General features: G+C 36.9%; 1 protein-coding gene across 2 annotated transcripts; it reads left to right on the top strand.

Moving 5' to 3' along the window:
* Positions 1-263: 263 nt before the first annotated feature.
* On the top strand, positions 264-20,640 carry LOC143877972 (UDP-sugar pyrophosphorylase-like). 2 transcript variants are annotated; one of them, XM_077380333.1, is made up of 16 exons: positions 299-1,352; positions 1,946-2,062; positions 3,976-4,116; positions 4,201-4,300; positions 4,863-4,990; positions 5,092-5,163; positions 5,290-5,354; positions 5,508-5,568; positions 5,680-5,797; positions 6,896-7,020; positions 7,950-8,026; positions 10,903-11,008; positions 17,433-17,492; positions 18,490-18,570; positions 19,550-19,789; positions 20,211-20,640. In XM_077380333.1, exons 1-16 carry the CDS (start codon positions 1,263-1,265, stop codon positions 20,376-20,378), a joined length of 1,749 nt encoding a protein of 582 aa, XP_077236448.1. In that variant the 5' UTR covers positions 299-1,262; the 3' UTR covers positions 20,379-20,640. The 2 variants fall into 2 exon arrangements, with proteins under 2 accessions (XP_077236449.1, XP_077236448.1); XM_077380334.1 differs by lacking the exon at positions 5,092-5,163 and having other exon boundaries at positions 264-1,352.
* Positions 20,641-21,237: the final 597 nt, after the last annotated feature.

The raw sequence follows: 21,237 nt of genomic DNA, 5'->3' as shown, positions 1-21,237 counted from the left end.
ATCTTCCTCTTCTCATTTTTATCTACTTCCCAGCACTGGCTCCATCAAATATACACTCAATAATACCATCAGTTTTGTATTATATGCGATATTTTCTTGTTTCTGAATTATAGATATTTTTAAAAATATAAATCGTCATTACTACTTGAAGTATGATTTTGACTCGATCGGCCTTATGACTAGTTGTCAGAACAATCCTATGATATCTGCTCACCATGGCAATTTTGGAAATGGAAAGTCAGGTAGGTTTGATCCAAGTCAATGGAACAATTTCACTTTTAGGCAAGTTTGGCTTTGAAGAGAAAAAACAAGATTTAAGCATTGATTACTTCATGTAACATGAAAATTTATATAAATAGCTCGATCATGATAGATTGGCATACTTATCCAAAAAAGCCCCACAACATGATCTTGACAGTTGAAAACCTTCTACTTTACATAAACTTGATACTTTACGTAAATAGCATGAAGGGTTGCTTGTTTTCACTTGCTCTCCATTTGGACTAGTATTTTTGATGTGATTGAGGTGGAGGCATGGAGCTGTGTAACTTGGTAAAACTAACCGAGGAAGGGTCTTATATGGCTGAATCGAGGGTAATTCACTCTACCCTATAAGATGGATGGGGAGTCTTCTCATTGGTGTCTGTTCTGCAGCTATCGCTAATCTGAGCACACTCTCCACTTTGGTTGTATTTCACATGTCAATCGGGGTGCAAATCCTTTTATTAAGAAGTGCAGCATTTGGCGTTGAATGTGCTGCTGGGAAGTCATGACCAAATTTCTAATTGGTTCAACAACTCGTCCAGTCTGAGCTTGTTTTGTATATTTCCTTCTTATCTGGCTTTCACTTGATTAAAAAAACTTAATTGTCTTTTGTTCATGAATAATGATGTATGCAAAGCTGTTCGCGTCATTGTTAATTTGTTGCAGTACTTCCTTATTCATGTAATATCCACTGACCAAGAAATCTAATGTCATTCAAACGGTTTGTGCATCATTTATAATTAATATCTATATAAAGCATCAAAAGTTGAACCTCCATTGTGACCTGGTGGTCACGGGTTTGAGTCACGGAAACAGCCTCTCTGCAAAGCAGGGGTAAGGCTGCGTACATCTAGCCCTCCCCAGACCCTGCAATGGCGGGAGCCTCGTGCACTGGGCCACCCTTTATAAAGCGTCAAAAGATTCTAGTAGTCGAGTTCTACTTTGGTATAATGATCATAATCATTGTGAGTTTTGATTAACAGATTGAACTTGCAAAAATGCTGTTGGACGAGGGACAAAGTCATATTTTTGTGCATTGGCTAGAGCCAGGTGTTGATGATGAAGAAAAAAAGGGCTTCTTCGATCAGGTATATTTTCATGATGTTTGTTGTTAGTTTTAGTTTTTATTTTGGTTCTTACAAGAATCTTACATGTTTCTTAAATTAAATTCATTACAGTTTAGCACTATCCAGATCCACATGGCTTCATACTATACTGCACATTCATGCTACATCATGTTCCTTATTATGTTTGTTCCATGTTTCCTTAGTTACTTATTGATCAGATATTTGAATGTCCATATGAGAATATTGTTACACCCAGTGTTCAAAACCACGGAATCCACATAAGACTTTCCCAATCCTTTACATTACTTGGCTTGGTTGGTCAGTAACAATTTGAAGAAATCTGAAAGATCAAGAGTGTTACAGAAAGTCCATAATTCAAGAGACAGTTTTTTCTCATTTGTTTGATATCTTCCATGGAAGAGTGGGCCTTGACAAAACTGAGGGATTTAATTGAGTTTGTAGTCTGGGCTGTGAGTTTTCATCACTTGGTTTGAACTATTAAATTATTTTTCCTTGCTGAAAATATGCTCATGCTTTTTCATTTATCTTATTGATGTCAAGCAGTTGTTTTCTTTCATTTATCTTATTGATGTCAAGCAGTTGTTTTCTTTCAGGTAGCGCGGCTTAATTCAAGCTATCCTGGGGGTTTGGTGTCATATATTCGAAATGCTAGAAATCTTTTAGCAGATTCAAAAGCGGGGAAGAATCCATTTGATGGATTTACTCCTTCTGTAAGTGAATGCATTCTTGTTTTTGAAATCCCTATTTCGTTACATTTTTCCGGTTGTTTTCTTGAACTTGTGTTTTTTCCCACCGTTTTTTTACCCTCAAGCCTTACTGTGTGATTTAGTGCTGGGAAGAGTTTAAATGCTAAATCAGTCCAAGATGATTGCTGGAACATATCCAAATAATCACAGAATTGAATAATTCATCACAAGGTGATTAGTGCATTAAAAAAATTCCCAAAACTACCCAAAAGATCAAATTTAGTGCAACAAATAAGATATTAAACAAGAATAAAATCACATGAACAGCAAAACAGAACCCCAATCACGAAAAGATGGAATAGAGAATAAGGGTATCACTTACTTGAAGAAAACCTCCAAAATCCATCCTAGCTCCATTCCAAATCCACATTTTGGAGGAGAAAACCACGAAGAAAGCTCTCTCTCTCTCTCTCTCTCTCTCTCTCTCTCTCTCTCTCTCTCTCTCTTCCAAAAAAAATAAAACCATTATTGAAGTGAGGCAAAATGACACAATTACTCGTCACTCATTTCCCTTGCTTAACATAAGTCAATAGCTTTTTTGTCTAGCTAGAATAACCTCCAAGAGAAAACAATAACTAAACTCAAAGAAAAGAGAAATTTTTTCTAATGCTACTGAGAGACTAGTGATCCCCCTTTGGTGGGCCATGCCACCCACTCATACCAATCATTGGTGGGCCATGGCTCATGCATGCAGCATTCTCCTCTGATTGGAGAAGAACTTGACATCGAGTTTAGACCTCCATGACACCAATCTCCCCACCATGGTTACTTGTACAAACCTAAAATGTTGAAGATGTTGAAAGTGCCATGTCCTCTAGCAAGTCAATCACATAAGCATTGCTCCCACTCTTCAATACGGTGAATGGTCCCACCTTTTTGTTGAGCTTGTTGTACATACTCACTAGAAACTGTTCTTTTCACAGATACACCATGACAAGATCGCCTTCTTGAAACACTTGATGTCGCTTGTGCTTGTCAGCTTGATGTCTCTTACGCATCAATAGAGAAGACTAGTGTGACTCCTCCTAGAGACTACCACAAATGGACTTCTCAGTTTTGTCTTTCCTTTCTTGATCGAACACATACATTTTTCTTTCTTTCTCTTGATAAGACTTCTATATATGGAATCCAATTAACTCATCCATGATAGGTTCCTTTTGCATTGATCTGGTCATTTGCCATTTTTTGCTAAGATTTCCTTTCTTTGAATGAGGTATCACCTCAACCTGATAGGGAGTTGTAAATTTAGCTGCACACCATTTCTTCGAAGGTTTTCAACCGGTTTTGGGTGCTTAGGTCCAATAGTCTTCTTCGGCTTACATGCATTCAGATGCCAAAGCTCAGAGATTTTCTACTTCATGGTTAGTTATATGCCTTGCATCTTAGCTGTGTTACTTTGTGCAGTACTATTTGGAAAATGTAAATGTTTTGTACCATATATCCATACTTGGATCATATTTCATGGAGTAATGATGATTGTTTCTAAATTCTTTGCTGCTCTCTGTTTTGCATAGATGCATTCATGCATCTGTAGTGTGTTTGTATTTGCAATTCTGATGTTCCACCATAATTTTCATAGATATTTTTAATTCGTTATTTTTAAGAAAAATGATACGAGGATACCCAGAGAGGATGCCATGGCCCGCATGGCCACTATCTGCACGGACTGAATGTGGGCCAGACCACCTGCATGGTGTGGCCACAATGCAGGACAAACCGGAGAGTGGTGTCATGGCCCTGGCACCCTCCTGGGCATCCTGCTGCTACTCTTTTTAAAATTTAAAGGAAGGTATGCGCAATTATCTTTGATTATGTTATTAAAGGCATAGATAATGCATGAGCTTCAATTTTCTTATGCAAAAATATTTCTGTTGCAGGTTCCATCAGGAGAGGTTCTGAATTTTGGCGACGATAATTTTGTTATGTTTGAAGAGGCTGGCATTAGAGAGGCTCGGAATGCTGCATTTGTTCTTGTTGCAGGTGGGCTTGGTGAACGTCTTGGGTACAAGGGAATTAAGGTAGACCCTAACACTTAGACACAAATTTATCTGCCTGATTTCTACATAGCTTCTATTTCTAACCATGCGTGCCTGTTATTGAAGTTGGCTCTTCCTTCAGAATCAACAACTGGAACGTGCTTCTTACAACACTATGTGGAGTCTATTCTCGCTCTACAAGATGCTAGCTGTAGATTGGTAGAAGGTTGGTTAATAGAATGGTTCATCTTTTTAACTGATTGATTGCCAATCCTTGTCATTCATTAGGCATTCTTATTTTGTATTGCTTCAGCCTTATCTTACAAACCATGAATGTGCTTTAGAGGGGGTGTCTGGATGTACCCTGAAATCGATTTTACGCTGTTTGGATCACTCGATTTTTTTGGAATTCGATTTACGGAAGGAGTACAATTTATTAAAAACTTCAAAATCGGTTCATTGAAATTGATTTAACGCATTGAAACTCGTAAAACTCGGGTCCTTCTTTTCTGCTCTCTCCCTGACTGTCATTTCCACCCTCAATTGTCCTCTATCCTCCCCCTCCTCTGCCTTTTTTTTGTTTGAATAGTGTCTCCCCTCTTCTTCTCTCTCATAATGTTCATTGGTGCCCGGCCCTCTAGCTGGCACTGGTAAATCAATTGGTCATCCAAAGAGGGTAAATCAGTTTTCCCTGAAATTGAGTTACACATGAAATTGGTCTCATTTGTACCCAAACAACTCCTTGTGGTGCATGTTTTTGGGCTAATGATAATTTTTTTGATTTGTAGGCCAATGTCAAACTCAGATTCCTTTGGTGATAATGACATCGGATGATACACATGCACGCACTTTAGATCTTCTAGAATCAAATGCTTATTTTGGAATGAAGCCAACACAAGTGAAACTTCTTAAGCAGGTATTTGCATGATTGTACCAATGTTTTGTTCATGAAAAATTTCCTGAAACTTCAATCTCTGGAATTGTAAGATCGAATTCAATTTCATAAACCCATTCCAGGAAAAGGTAGCATGCTTAGATGATAATGATGCCAGGCTTGCAGTAGACCTACAATACAAATATAAGATCCAGGTCTTGCCTTTGCGATATTTAAAGAATTCTAGTCATACTCCCAGAGTTATTCAGTTAAGCACACTAAACATGAGGATTTTACTTTATTTTTCCTTTCCCACCTTCTTTGTGTTTCTACATTGACAGACAAAACCTCATGGCCATGGCGATGTGCATTCACTTCTTTATTCTAGTGGCCTCCTAAAGTTATGGTAAGCTTATTATTCTGCTCTGCAAGTTGCTGTTTATTTCGGTGGTTTCAATGATTTGAAGTGATTGTGTTACTGAATGCTTCTTTTGTTATATATGAATGTGGGCTTAGACATGCTTATGGTGCTCTTTTTTACAATTTTACCCCCTTCCAGGCATGATGCAGGTCTGAAATGGGTCCTATTTTTCCAAGATACTAATGCGCTGCTCTTCAAGGTTCGAAAGTGATGTTTTGTGTGGCTTCATTTATTTGTCCTAGTAGAGTCTTGATGTTTGGATCTAAAATTCTGATAAAATTATTTTCTTTCCCATTTTAATGTGTATTAGGCAATTCCTGCTTCATTGGGTGTTAGTTCTACTAAAAAGTACCATGTGAATTCTCTTGCGGTTCCTCGCAAAGCAAAAGAAGCTATCGGGGGAATCACCAAGCTTACTCATGCTGATGGTAATTGATTCAATAGCATTCTGCTTTCTTAATACATGTTCTTTATCTTTTTAACATTCCAATTGGATTTTGTTGGGAAAATAATTATCAAGGAACTCTCATATTGGTTTCTGGTCGTTTTTACGCTTGCTTCTATAAACTAGTTGATGGAGGGATATATATATAAAGATTCTTATTGCCTGAGCATGGCAAAATGGAAATCCATTTTGAAGAAAAAGATGAGACCCTCTTCATGACACATGCGCAAGAAGACAAGGAAGAGTGCTCTAAATAGTGTGAAAATGACCAAATTGGTGGTCATTTTCACTTTCATCTTTATTTTCCAAATGGACATCCGTTTTGGAAGTGTTTTATATATATATATATATATATATATATATATATATATATATACATAAGAATTTCATTATGGTCCTCAGTTCTAGGAACATGTCTTGTTCAAGGATATCTCTGACATTTCACCGCATTAATATGGGAAATTAATGATACCACCTTGAGTTGTGCCTTTTTCAACTTTGTTCAAGGGACTAGGGTTCAAGATTACATGGTCTAATCTTTCATGCCACATTTTGAGTTATGAAGGTATTTAATTGTTTCATATGGTTGCATGGCTATTGGCACATATTGGGAGATATACTAGCACTTAAAGGCCTATGTTAGCACCACCTTATCTCTTGGATTGTTTTCTCCATAATCTAATGTAGATTTTGGGTTTTTTCTTTCCATTGTTACCCGTCTCCAGCTTCTTTTCTTTTTTTTTCAATGATAATGAATTTTTTTATGGAAGGGACGAAGCCCAATGGCCGATGTGGCCAAGTACAGTTGTTACCAGTCAAGTACAGTTTCTGTGTTTTTTTTAATGGATGCAGTTGATTCCCAAAATGTGCTCATCCGCTTACAAGCTAGAGAACACCTATATTTTCTTTTCTTTTTTTGTATCAGTTTTTTTATTTTCTGGTTATAGAGATATTTATGCTCCTATTCTTCGTAATAAACCAGGCTTTTAAGATAGCTTTTCAGTATTGTTTATGTGATATTCCATTAAGCCATTTGGTTCGTACCTTATTCATAATACTGAATTGCATATGTTTGGCTCAGGGAGGACAATGGTGATTAATGTGGAGTACAATCAGCTTGATCCTCTGCTTAGGGCGACTGGATATCCTGAGGGAGATGTGAATTGTGAAACAGGCTTTTCTCCTTTCCCCGGAAATATAAACCAGGCATGCATCTAACTTGGATTTTTGTTTTTTTATCCATCTTTGAAACCACATTTAGTGTGACTAGGAATTTGGTTAAATACTTCCCCGTAACAGATATTTATTCCTTCGCTCATTCTTTGGCACTACAAATAGCATATTAGTGAACAATGGAATGACTCGTTGATTAGATTTTTCTTTTAATTTTGCTTTTTTGAGCTGTCATGGATTGATTTAGTTTGGTCTATAATTTTAAGTTCTCAATAAAATACTGGGTTTGAGTTCTTCAAATCTGCATATCCATCTTCTTATGCTTGTTTTAGAAATGATTGAAAGTTCTAGAACTGTTCAAATGGAACACAAGAATCAGCACGATGTTTTGAATCTGTTGATTTTCCATCCTTTACATGTCATTAGATTCAAGAGTCATCCTTTGAAAGAGTGTTCACGTTATTGTCTTTCCAAATCATGTGGTCTTCTTCCAGCTTTCAATGTTCTAGAACTGGGTTGAACATATGGTCCTAGAAGCGATGTTTTGAAAATTAGAATCGAATATCGTAATATGGGTCGAATCTTTCCTGATCATAAATCGTAAGATTCATATATGTGTGTGTGTGCGCGCGTGGGAATTTGCTACGGACCATCGTAGGAGGCATTTCCTGGGCCGGTTGTTGCATGTGGGAGCAGCCACCTCAGAAGAATTAAATGAATAAGACAAAATCTGTGGACTATGTGTCATTTAATATTCTATTTTATCCTCATCTTTCTTTTGTTGACAAGTTAGCTGCTACCAATGCCATGAAAACCACCCTAATAGTGATTTTGCTTAGTGCAACAATGAACTAATAATCGATATTCTTTGAAAGGTTTTTTTTCATGATATTAATGACATGGTTTTTATAAGCACTTTTATGGTGGAAAATTGACTTATCTGTTTGTATTTTTTTGTGCAGTTGATTTTGGAACTAGATTCATACATCAATGAGGTCGCAAAAACACGAGGTGCCATTACGGAGTTTGTTAACCCTAAGTAATGCTCATCTATGTTCCAGTCATCCAACATCGGATCCTTTTTCTTGTTCTTTTTTCATTGTAAAGATGGTCCTGTAGTGTATGATAGCCTGCACCTGTTTTATAGCCAAAAATCTTAATAGTTCCTACTAATAACAAACATTATCTCATGATGTATCTTTTCTTTATGGACAATGAGGCTATCTGCATATACAAAACATGAAAAATTAGTGAAACCATTGCTGAAATTAATATAAACTATAAATCACATGTTAGATCAAAATTTGCCGTATACTTCATATTCTAATTGAAGAACCATGAGGCATGGTTTTAAATTTCCACCGAAACAGATACGAAATGACCGAAATGTTTCTGTTTCCATCCTCACCGAAACCGAAACCGAATCCGAAACGACCAGATCGTAAGCCTGAATCAAACCCATATTTCCACCCAGTATCAAACTTAATTATCCCATTGATCAAATTTAATTATCCCATAGATCTGTTTTGAAACCTGTTACAACCCTTTCTTGTAGATTAAATTATCTGTGATAGATAATTTTCAGTTACAGAAATTTTATTCTGCAACAGTCCTTGACCTGTAAGGCTGTAACCTCAGCCTATTTTTTCAGACCCAAGATAAACTCTGAAACCCATTCCCTGCTTGCCCAGGACCTCAACTCCGTCCATTCTCCATTCTCTTTCAATATCTTTTTTTTTTTTTTGAATAAGGTAGTCAAATCTTTCAATATCTGTTATCCCAGCCGTTACCTACCCCAGCTGCTACCATACCCTGTCCCCACAGTCCATCTTCGTGGACTGCCCTGCCCACAAAAACCTGCGCCTAGCCCTATTTTACACCTCTAACCCTCGTTAGCTACCCTCCTATTATCCTACAACCCTCTACAGTCCATATCTATTGACTGCAAATCACCCTACACGTTTTTCCTTATCTCAACAGTCCCTGCAAATACCCTCGTGGTATCAGAACCTCCAATTGAAGGTGGAGGTGAAAAGGATATAAAAAGGGAGAGGAATAGGGAAAGAACGAGACAAACAAGTAAAGATATGAAATAGGAATGTGGAGAAAGAGATGAAGGGAGGATGGAAGAAGACAAAGATGGACTAGAAGAGAGAGAGAGAGAGATGAGTTTAGGGACAGAAAACTGATATAATTTGAAGCAAAGGCATCACATCCACACAAGAGAGAAAAAGCTTCAAATCTATATGCATTCCATCATTGCATAGCATCAAAAAAAAAATATTCATGTTTAAAATTTTAAATCCCTAAACAAAAACCTAACACTTTTGGACTAAAATACTCTCTAATGACTTAAAAACTCTCTCTCCCCACTTAAAATTTTCCTAATACATGTTTGAGGCCTATTTTAAACATGGGATTTGCTAGCCAATTTCGCGGAAAGCCATTTCGCAGCTGGCTTTTGCATGTGAGAACAGCTACCTTAGATGAATTAAATGAATAATATAAAATCTGCCAAAAAGTCAACATGTGTGGCTGTTCTCACATGCAAAAGCCAGCCGCGAAATGGCTTTCCGCGAAATTGTCTAGCAAATCCCTTAAAACATATTCATATGAAACTCAAAGACCTTAAGGGCCTGTTTGGATGCCGAGAAGATTTTGATTTGGATTTCTCACAGTTGCAGCCCTTTTTGCATTGTGATTTGGATCCGGATCAAATCCTTGGATTTCCAAATCAGCGACTGACAGTGCAAAAGAACAGATTTCCAGATATGCTGTGGAAGTAAGTAATTGGAAATCCACAGATCTGGCAGTTTCCTTCACCCTCTTTGCTCCTCAACATCTCCCCTCCAGTAGGAAGGAAGTACCCCCTTCCTTCTCTGTCTCCCTCAACATGAGCTGGCAGATTTATTCATTTTGTATTCAAAACTCAATTCCAAATCCAAATACAAATTATTAGGTATCCAAACGGGCCTCAAGTGATTTTGATGGGAAAAGACCATGGTACCTCTCCTATAACTGAAGGGACTTAGAAATACCTAAAAGACACTTAAAATTTAGAGGATGAGCCCTAGGATGATCCCATCACCATGCCATCCAATTAATGATTGAGCCTTAATCATAAAAAATTTGAGAATTCCTCTCCATCCAAATGTTTCATAAGACAACAAATGGTGTAAGTTGCTTGAGGATTAGACCAAGAGAGCCAAGACTCTTCACCCGCCAGCTGCAAATCAAATCTTGGATCAAATTAGGGAAAACCCAGCTGATCTCAAACCATCTGAGCATCTGTTCCCAAATGAGTGAGGCCACCCTGCGAATAATGAAAAGATGTGCAATGAATTTTTCGTCCATTGCGCAAAGATAGCATATGTTCGCCAAGTGAAGGTGTCGATCGTTCAGACTGTCGTGAGTGTTGATTCTGCTAAGAATCATCTTCCAATAGAAAGCCTGAACTTGTGGACGGAATAGGAGTCTCTAAATCCTCTGCCAGGGGAAAGAAATATCCATGGGGTAGCCCAAGAACCTAAATAGTGATTTGACTGAGCAAAGGCCGCTTGGATCCGGGTCTTATATCCAACGAAACATGCAATGTCTTCTCAATCTTTCAACCTTCAGCTCTCTAGTTAATCCTAAGTTCACAAAAAAGAGATAAAAAAGGAAAAGACAATGATGAAATTGTAACCTTCGGCCTGTGAGACATATCTGAGCTACTATATCCTATTTTCTTCTTATCATTTTGGGAATTGTTGATGACACATGATAATGCAATTTATTTCATGTTTCTATTCTCTTTTCTCTTACAAGTGCATGATAAGATATGCATAATGCATACTGCCTTAGAAACTATGTTTCCTTTGATTATTATTTACCATATCTAGTAGTTATTATTTACATTTTTGTCACTTGTCTCAGATACAAAGATTCTAGCAGGACATCATTTAAGTCCTCAACCCGATTGGAGTGTATGATGCAAGATTATCCAAAAACGCTGCCTCCATCGGCAAGGGTTGGATTCACAGTAAGTAAAAGCTTCATAAAATCTTATGCTTATGATAATAGTTTTGAACCCTGTCTTTTGTGTCATATCAGATGAAATAATCATTTTCATGTCTTTTGGTTCACATACTGTTTTATTAGCGGGAGCTGATATTTACGCCCCTTTTGATTCTGCGGACACCCGCATTTAAACCCCCTGACCGGCATTAATCGGTTGCAAGTTACAACAAAAAGGGTACTTTTAAAATGACAAGAATGCCCTTTCAATGAAACCCCTGTTGCTCTCTCTCTCTCGCACCATCTGAATGACTAAATCTGTAAACCGCTGCTCCTCTCTCCAGAATCTGCTCGAATGCCAAATTCGCCTCCTCCACAACCTCACATTTGCAATATCTATCCAAAAGTGCATTGTCAAGCATAAATTCTCTCCCAAATTTCATCACTTGAGCATGTAATTGTCTGCCAATTTCCAAAAGCACTACACCTGTAGAAGCTCTTAAAACACTCGTTAGTGTACCTTATTTGCTCAAAAACCACCCCTCATATGCTTAAAGAGATCGAGAGCTCCAACATCATTACTGTTCTTAGCAAATGTTCCTGTGATCAAACTCTAAACGATTAAATCTCCCCATCTCACAATTATACTGCAACGGCTCTATTGAATGGTCCTCAATCCATCCTTCTCCACAGTAGGATTAGTCTAAGTTGAAATCATTGTGGTCCGAGAAATGGCATTACGATTCAGACATTTTTTCAAACAGTTGGCGTCCTTCCTCTTTTAGACCTAACTTCATGTACATGTTCATGAGATTGTTGATTATAAAGGATTTTGGTTTGAACCCATGTGAGAAAAGGTGTTGATGGACGAGTTTCCCTTGTTCAATTGCTCTATTTGGATGCAACATTTGATGAGTTCCCAGTAATGTGATTACGCCTGTGTGCACGAATTATGTGGTTTTGGAGGGATTTTATGGCGTTGATGGCCATGGGGAGGACCCTTGGGTGACAGAATTTTGTGAAGTCGTTGATCAAGGTAGAGGGAGCTTTGGGTTGATTGATAGAGAGGAGAGTGTGAGAGAGGATAGGCTAAAAGATTCTGGAATATAATAATAGCGACTGAGAGATTCTGAAATTTTATTTCTTTGTAGAGAGAGACCTTGAAGCTTTGCAGCGAGAGACGTGATGCAGAGGAGAAGCTGAGGGTTGTGGGATTTGGAAGCGCGAGAGAGATAGGAGGGGGTTCAGTTGAAAGGGCATTTTGGTCATGTTTGGAACAATTCTTTCATTGTAACTTGCAACCAATTTTAGCCGGTTTGAGAGTGTGAAAGTGGGTGTCCGCAGAATTAAGAGGGGCGTAAATATCAGCTCCCTTTATTAGCAGATCTATGCGAACCAAATATCTAAGAAAAGCATGTGACGATAAAACTTGAAAAGTTTCTTATTCTCATTTTTATGATTCTTCTAGGTTGAAATCAATTTTCCTTTCAATGCCATATTAGGTTGTTCAAATTACTAGCATTATCACAAAATATGCTAGATTTGATTGAGTTCAAATAGGCTAGGTTTGAAGTAGAGTTTGTATAACATATGTAAAGTTGAATCTAAACATGTTGGTGTTATACCTAACGCATAAGCTTGTCATATTGAGCTGCCTGCCACTGCAAAGAATTTGAACACTATTATTATATGTATAAATTAACAACACATGATATAGAAAAGCAACTAAACAGTATCTATTTTTCTTATACCAAGTAAATAAAATTTGGTATAATACCCGTGCATATGGCAGAAAATGACACAAGAGTATAAATTGAAATCATCAAGCTTTAAAAATTAAAATTTATTTTCGTTTGACACATTTCTTGCAGTTAAAAGTATTATTTAAATTAGTAACTCCGACACATTAAAATTTTATCATAATTATCTATAGTAAAATTTATTTTCATTTGTCACATTTCTTGTAGTTAATAGTATTATTTAAATCACGCCCGAAGGGGGTGGGGACACCCTTCGTCATAAAAAAAAAAAGTATTATTTAAATTAGTAACTCCGACACATTAAAATTTTAGGGAAGTGCCTTTTCAAAAAAAAAAAAAAAAATTTTAGGGAAGTGATATTTACACCCCTTTTTATTACTAGGGACTCCCATTTCCAGTGTATCAATGACTAGGGGGGGGGGGGGGGGGGGGGGCTAATGTACTTTACGTCAGAAGAATCCAGTGGGTTTGATTGCCACGTACACTGGTGCTCGGTGTTCCTGGTGATCAAAAGTAGCGTAAAAATCACTTCCCAAATTTTAACATAATTATCTATCTTCTAAATAATAGTTGGATTTGGGTAATGGAAATTTGTATTGTCTTATATAGTGTCTGCACACTTCACTGAAAGAAGATATCCGCATGTTACTTTACAACCCATCTAACACATAATAGACGATTTACATTAATACCATGTGACAAAGCAACTGAAATAGATCCTAGTCAGTTACACCTTACAGTAATTGGATATAGTGCCTCAGTATTATATCAAATGATTATATAATATTATGTTAGAAATTATGAATTTTAAATCACAAAATGGATTACTAATCGTATATTTTCCATTGTACACTAAAATATTATCTCAAATGAACTAACCCAATACAAACTACAAATTCTGCATTAATCAATACCTTGGCGTCGTTTGGCTTATGGACATAATTTCTGGTTCTGTTTCTAGGTAGTTCGTCCCATTAGTAATTCTAAAAATGTTATTAGTATTAGAATTGCCTTTTTTAAAAAAAATGAGTACTTAGGCCAAATTGCATACTGGAGCAGGGGAATTGCATTTGTATGGTATCATCTTTTTACTGGCAGCTCATGTTGATGTGTACCTTTTTTTTGTTGGGTAAGCAAGAAGTTATTATTAAAAAGGTGATATATTAGGGTGTCAATTTTGGCTCGGGCTCGGAAGCTTGCTCGAGCTCGGCTAGGTAAAAGCTCGGCTCAAGCTCGACTCAAATCCTTAACGAGCCGAGCCGAGCAGAGCCGAGCCGGCTGGTCAGGCTTGTTAAGCTTAACGAGCCGAGTCCGAGCTAGGCCAGGCTCGGCTCGGCTCGGCTCGTTAAGGATTTAATATATTTAAATATATATTATATATTAATATATACACTAAAAGGGAGGGTTGTCCAGGGAGTGAAAGGGGGAGGCAAAATATATCACTTCATTTTTGGAACCCCATTTGTTGCTTAGAGACCACCCCCCGTGGTGTAAAAAGAGTAGTCAAATTACACTAGATAGGGTTGTCCAGGGAAGATGAGGGGTGTGAATATATCATTACCCTTAATATAACCCGAGCTCGGTAAGGCTCGCGAGCCTGGCCGAGCCGAGCTGAGCTCGAGCCTGGTTCGAGCCCGAGCCGAGCTTTTGAGCTTAACGAGCCGAGCCGAGCTGGGCCAAGCTCGGCTCGGCTCGGCTCGTTTACACCCGTAGTGATATAACAATAGCAGGAGATGAAGACATATCACAAACAAAGAAAAAGAAAAGGTACGAGAAGCAGAGAACAGCCTAATTAAATGGGCACTGATGAATGCCAGGGCATCATCTTCAAACAATGGTCTTTCTAAGTAGGAGAGATATTGAAATTACATGTTGAGGAACCGTTACTAGCCAACCAATCTGCCGATCAGTTTTTCTTTGCTATATATGTGAGTGATCATCCATGGATGCTCGTGCCATAGCTACAAAAATTTTCCTTTAACGAATGGGGCATTCCACAGAATCATGCAATTCTTGCCAATAGCATTGACTGTGAAGGTTGGGTCCAATTCGATCTATATTGAGCAGTGAGAGAGAGAGAGAGATCGATCTTGCCATCATCTTCAAATAATAGTCTGTCTAAGTACTAGAGATATTGAAATTACAAGTTGAGGAACCCTTGTTAGCCTACCAATCTGCCGATCAGTTTTCTTTGCTTTATACGTGAGTGATCCTCCGTGGACGATCAAGCAACATCTTCAAAATTTTGTCTTTAACGAATGGGGCATTCCACGGAACCCTGCCATTATTGCCAATAGCATTGATTGTGAATGTTAAGTCCAATCCGATCCATATTGGGCTGCGATGAGAGAGATCTTTTGCCACCATCAGACTGTAATATTTCTGAAAGATCTGTACATCTCACTAATAATGTGCTCAAAATTCATGAACCCTCAAGATGTAGGAATTTTGGGGAATGATATGCGTAAGTTGGGGATTTTAGTCATGGTGAGTCACGTAATGGATGATGTTTCTTTTGCAATGGACTGCCAGTTGAGAATCTTAGTAGTCTGGTTGCAGATGTATTTATTACAAAGTTGCTGTGACCATATTTGATGTGGGACAGGCTATGGCCTATGGGAAGGGTGACACAATTCAAGAAAAGTTCTAGGGATATGCTGAAATTACAGATATTGAAGGAAATTGTTTAGAAATCAGCAGAATTTAGTCTAAGGATGGACTGTTCGATGGGAAGATTAAATTTAACTGTGTATTTCAAGAAACAAGTAATACTAGCTTAACAAACTAGAATGTACGACTGGAATACTATAAAGATAATATTAACAGCACTTGTTTCAAACAATAAAAAGAGAAAGCTTGTTGATTTATGAAGATGGGAAGGACCCTAGAATCATCCACCTCCGTGGGGCTGTAGAAAGGAAAATATATGATGATAAAATGGACCTAATGATCCTGAGCACAAAACAAGCAAAACTTATATTGAAAGATACACTGTATGATAAGAAAAAACTAAGATAAAAAGGTTGAAGTGTTGCCAAATGATCCACTTCGGAAGAATCCACGTAGAGAAGAAGCACGCCGAATCAATAGAATCCACCTAGAGGGCCGTTTATTTATCAATGGAATCCTCCCTTGATCGATGCCATTAATCCACATGACAATAGAAATGGCTGCAAGGCTCTCGAAAATTCAATTCTCCATTTCATTAATAACCAAAGGAATGGCCAAAGGCCTATATATATATATATATATATATATATAAGGGATTTGCCAGGGACCATCACAGAAGGCATTTCACGGACCGGCTGTCGCATGAGAGAGAGAGAGAGAGAGAGAGAGAGAGAGAGAGAGAGAGAGAGTTCTAAACAATATAAAACCTTCATGTAGGCCCTCTTTAACTCAAACAAGTAAAACCTAATTCCTGGAAAAGTTTCCACATAAAACTCATGAAAATAAAAAGTAAAAGGGGCTTGCTAGACAATTTCACAGAAAGCCTTTTTGCGGGTTGGTTTTTAAGGAGATAACAGCCACCTCGTAGCAGACTTTATCTTATTCAGTTATTCATTTAATTCATATGAGGTGCCTGTTCTCTCCTGAAAAACCGAGCCACAAAATGGCTTTCTATGAATGGCCTAGCAAATACCAAACTAAAATGTGGATGACTAGTGCCTAGTGAGTTGTGTTGTGTGACTAGCGATGCATGAATAGTGTCACAGGAATAGTAAACCCTGACTAAAACCCATCCCATCCCAATTAAATTAAAATTAAAATCCCAAAAGACAATTATACCCCTGCAAACAAAGGAAAAAGAAACTAAAGCATTTGGGCCAAATTATCATATTTAGCCCCTTTTCTATTTTTGTGAAGGATGATCCCCATCGATATTGATATACCTTGATCCCTTATAAACTTGAATAAACTTGAATCCAACTTCTACTATGAATTGTTCAGTTATATGATTGTTGATGCTGATTTAGTAATTAATCGCGTCTACTTGTATTTTATGCTATCACATTGGCAAAATGACCCAACTCTTTGTGGAATCATATGTTCTCCTTGGTGTTCATCTAATACTTGGTTTTTTTTCCTTATCCCCTTTTCTTAATAAATTTTCTTCTTGGTGCTGATTAAGATGTATGCGTATATGCTTATTGCTTATGTCCTATTCGTTTGGGATTATGACAAACGATTGCCACCCTTCGACTCAAAATTACATTAAATTTTGAGTCTAATAATGATTGGGAGGTGACAATTGGTTGCCACAATCTCAAACGAACAGGGCCTTAGCATGCAAACAGAGATTGACGTTACCACTGTCTCCACAATCACAAATAGAACTCTCCACTGGATGTTACTAACACCCTGTTCGTTTTAGATTATGACAACCAATTGTCTGTCCACAACCTATTATTGGACTCAACCACAACCTATTATTGGACTCAAAATTTAATGTAATTTTTAGTCCAATAATAGGTTGTGGACACACAATCGTTTGTCATAATCTAAAACGAACAGGGGCAAATGTAGCAAATGGTGATGCAAGGATAAGTTTTGCCTGCGATTCTATGATTTGATATTTCATCTTTCAAAGATTTTTGTGGATTTTACTCCAGTTTTTAAAGTTTTTCTGCAATTTTTTCTCAACTGTAAATCTTGAAGTCATTAACAACTAGCACCTGCTACCTGTAGGTAATGGATATATGGCTTGCTTATGCACCTGTGAAGAACAACCCTGAGGATGCTGCAAAGGTACATCTTTTTCCTTTAGAATATACTATAAATATCATTTAGAGCTAGCTTTATGTTATTAACTTGTTTGGTAAGTAAATATAATCTGAAAAGAAACTCTTAACACTTCATTTAATTAAGTATAAGATACGCTTCTTGTCCTCTGAGAAACTGATGGATAAAATTCATGTGGAAATATTTTACTTAAATTTTAGGAGAATATTGGATTTGGTTGAATAAATTTTAAGATGCCAAGATTCTAATAGCGCTGGTGTGTGTGGCAATACATTAAGTTATCAGATACGGTGCATTTATCTAAATTTGTTTGTTTTTACTTGCACTCTTTTTTAATGCTAACGATTTTATTAAAATAAAACAACAGCGTACACACTGCAGGGACAAGGTGTCCACATTTATTTTCATACATATATCCTATTTCTTTTTATCCAACATTGTAGTCTGAATATATATATAAAGAACAAAAAATTTATCTGAAATATTTTAAAGTGTTTCAGACGGAAATCATTATTGTTGAATAAAGTTCATTTTACTTTTTTCAGAATCTTTAAGCTTTCAACTTTAGATAGATATTCATTTACTTGTTGGACAGTGTGAACAAGTCACTTTCCAGTCTATAGATTGATTTGACATGTTCTTCTTTCTCTCTTATTTTGTTGTTTTCCAGTTTGTGTGCAGTAAACCTATGGAAAGTCACTATTTATTCTAATCTGGAATGATTGTTACAATATGCTCCAGCACACCCCAGCAATCCATGCTACACCTCCTTTTAGATAGCAGAAGCTATGAAACTATTTAAATATTTCAATTATCCCTATCTGCAAACTGTTTAAAAGAGGTTCTGGAATGATCCATTAAATTATGTTCTAAGTAATCACATGTAAAATCAATGTTACCACTGTCTTGTCTCTGGTTTCCGGTCTTGATTGTGGGCGTTCTTTTGTACTCAATGTACAACCCTAATGATAATTTTAACTTTTAGCTTCTTATTCCATTGCAGGTACCAAAGGGAAATCCATACCACAGTGCAACTAGTGGAGAAATGGCTATCTACAGGGCAAACAGCCTAATTTTTAGAAAGGTAGTTGCTTTAGTCTGTTGTCATAACATATAGGAATGACATTATTGAGGTATTTTTATGCAGTTTTGAATTAAGACATGCTAATTTATTTTCTTTTAAAGCCACTCAATTTGAAGGATAAGACCTTCATACATATGAAAGAGTGGGAAGTTGAAAATCATCTAATCTTGCAAACAAAAAGTGGCTCCTTCACATTCTCACGTCTTATGCAAATTCAAACTTGCAACATTTACTTTTTACAAAAAAGGAAAAAAATTGGCTACTTTGACTTGACGTGGTCACATCTTATACAAATTCAAACGACCCCTCTCTTATGTCATTATGTTTCAAGTTCCTTGTGCTTTTATAGTTCGCAAAGCTTATTTTCACAGTTGCTCCTAAAGAACCTAATATTCATGTTTTTGAATGTATTGTTGCTGTTCAACAGCTGGTTTCATCCACAAATGGTTGACTCATAAGTATCCTGTATTGGAGATCTTGAGGAGTAAAAAATGCTCCTAATTGGGTCCACCCTTTTATTCATGAATTTTTAATTCTAAAACAAGGTGTTATCATCTGGCTTTGTCATTCAGTTGCTCCGCTACCTCGTAGTAGTTTTGCAACCTCTGGCAAAGAGGGGCTCATATCTTGCAGTAATTACCTTAGTAGCTTGAGTGAGAATATTATGATTATTTCACTTTTTAGTTTTTATGTTTGTAAGAAATATTATTTCAATTACTTTTTATTGTTCCATTATAAAAAAAAACAATTGGTTTTGATAAATAACCACATGGTTTTTCATCAGCAACCAAGGTTGGTTTTCTTTTCAAAATTTTTGTCTCATGTTTCTAATTTCTAAACATCTTGTACTGGGAATCTTGATGAGTAAAAAATGCTCCTCTTTCTTTTTTTTGTTTCTTGATCAAACTGTTTCTTCTCTCTTTATGAAGCATTCACATATGCTCTGCTTCCCAGTTCAAAATTGTTTTTTGTTTGCCAGGTTGGTGTCCAGGTAGCTGATCCTGTACGTCAGGTCTTCAATGGACAAGAAGTGGAAGTGTGGCCTCGTATCGCATGGAATCCTAAATGGGCGATGACCTTCTCAGATGTGAAAAGAAAAGTGGGTGGCAGTTGCTCTATATCTCAGAGGTCCACCATGGTTGTCAAGGGTCGGAACGTGTCTTTTGAGGGCCTCTCCTTGGATGGAGCGCTTGTGATAAACTTGGTTGAAGATGCAGAGGTATTCAACATGATCAAAGTTCGGAATATCAAGTTGGGCTGTAGATAATAGGCTGAATTGAATCAAATCATAAGTAAAATAAGACTGAAAAACTAATAAAGATACAAATAAATAAGACTAAAAAATATGGCAAATGGAAAAATAAATCAGCCTTGTAAACAAGATTCTAACATTCCACTTACAAATTCTAGTCAACTTGTCATATTGATCTCACTTACTAGATTTATAATGTGCGAGGAAATAAATGAGCTGGATTATGTTAAATACAGTTCTATTTCATTTCCCTTCTAGCCAAAATATCAAATTAACTTGCAAACTCTAACAAGCATGAAATCATAAGTTTCTCTATTTTTGTGTTAATCATACAATTCAGGTACAGTTTTTGACAAATCATGGCATTGCCTAATATTGGATTTCACAGGTGAAAGTCAGCGGTTGTGTTCAAAACAAGGGGTGGACACTCGAACCTGTTGATTACAAAGATAGCTCTTATTCTGAGGAAGTGAGGATGAGGGGATTCAGAATAGAGAAGGCCGACCAATCGGAGATGAACTATCCCGAGCCGGGGAAATTCTGCTTTAAGTCTTGAATAGCACAAAAGAGATCACACTGAACAATCAGTGGACCCTTTTTTGCAGCATTGTGATCCGATTTCGGTGAATAAGTGGGTTTTCACAGGCAGATTACTTGCACTACTAGAAAATAAAGCTTGAAATACAAAATGTAGAATAATGTCTCTCTTCCTGTAACCCTATGAATAAGAGAGACTCACCATCATTCATGTTTCTTCATGCATGTCACAATTATCTCTTCATGATTGAAATTATTGATTTTTTTTCCCTTCTCTTTAATTCATGTTCGGATTTATGCATTTTTCTTTTCTGGGTTTTCTTAAATGTAATTGAATATCTTCTTCAACCTAGGAAACGTGCTGCAACGCTCAAGATTGCAGAATGTCAAGTTTTCTGTTGTGTTTGCTTAAGACCCCCCTTTTTTTTTTTTTTTTAGAAATGTAACAATTTATTAAAACAGTAAGAAAGGATTACAAGTGCACTTAGGGGGTAAAGGTTTCCCCATAAACAAAGATATTTTATCTCATCCAATAGATTGGCTATTCTCCACAGAATGCCGTGAATCTTTTTAGCCCACAGGACTCTATTTGGAGAGTCGCTTTCCACTTCCAACCTTACCTCCATCTGGTTAAGTGTTTGGTTGAGAACTAATGGACCGATGGATATAGAGAGCAGGGTAAAGGAATAGGGTTTTGTTCCCGCAGGTGCATTCCCCGTATGTGCTTGTGTTATATTTTTTTTTTACCTGATACAATCCAGTCAAAATTAAGTTGTTTTCATTGATACAATTTAAAAAAGGCTATTTTTTCCAATTAAAAGATTTTGCGAAAGAAAATTTACTCCATCTCCTCAGTTTATGCAAAAAAAAAAAAAAAA

Source organism: Tasmannia lanceolata, unplaced genomic scaffold, assembly GCF_043159265.1.
Source record: "Tasmannia lanceolata isolate RefF3 unplaced genomic scaffold, GAP_Taslan_0.1 ptg000005l, whole genome shotgun sequence".
In the NCBI taxonomy this organism is placed as follows: domain Eukaryota; kingdom Viridiplantae; phylum Streptophyta; class Magnoliopsida; order Canellales; family Winteraceae; genus Tasmannia; species Tasmannia lanceolata.
This window is presented reverse-complemented; position numbering and strand designations above follow the sequence as displayed.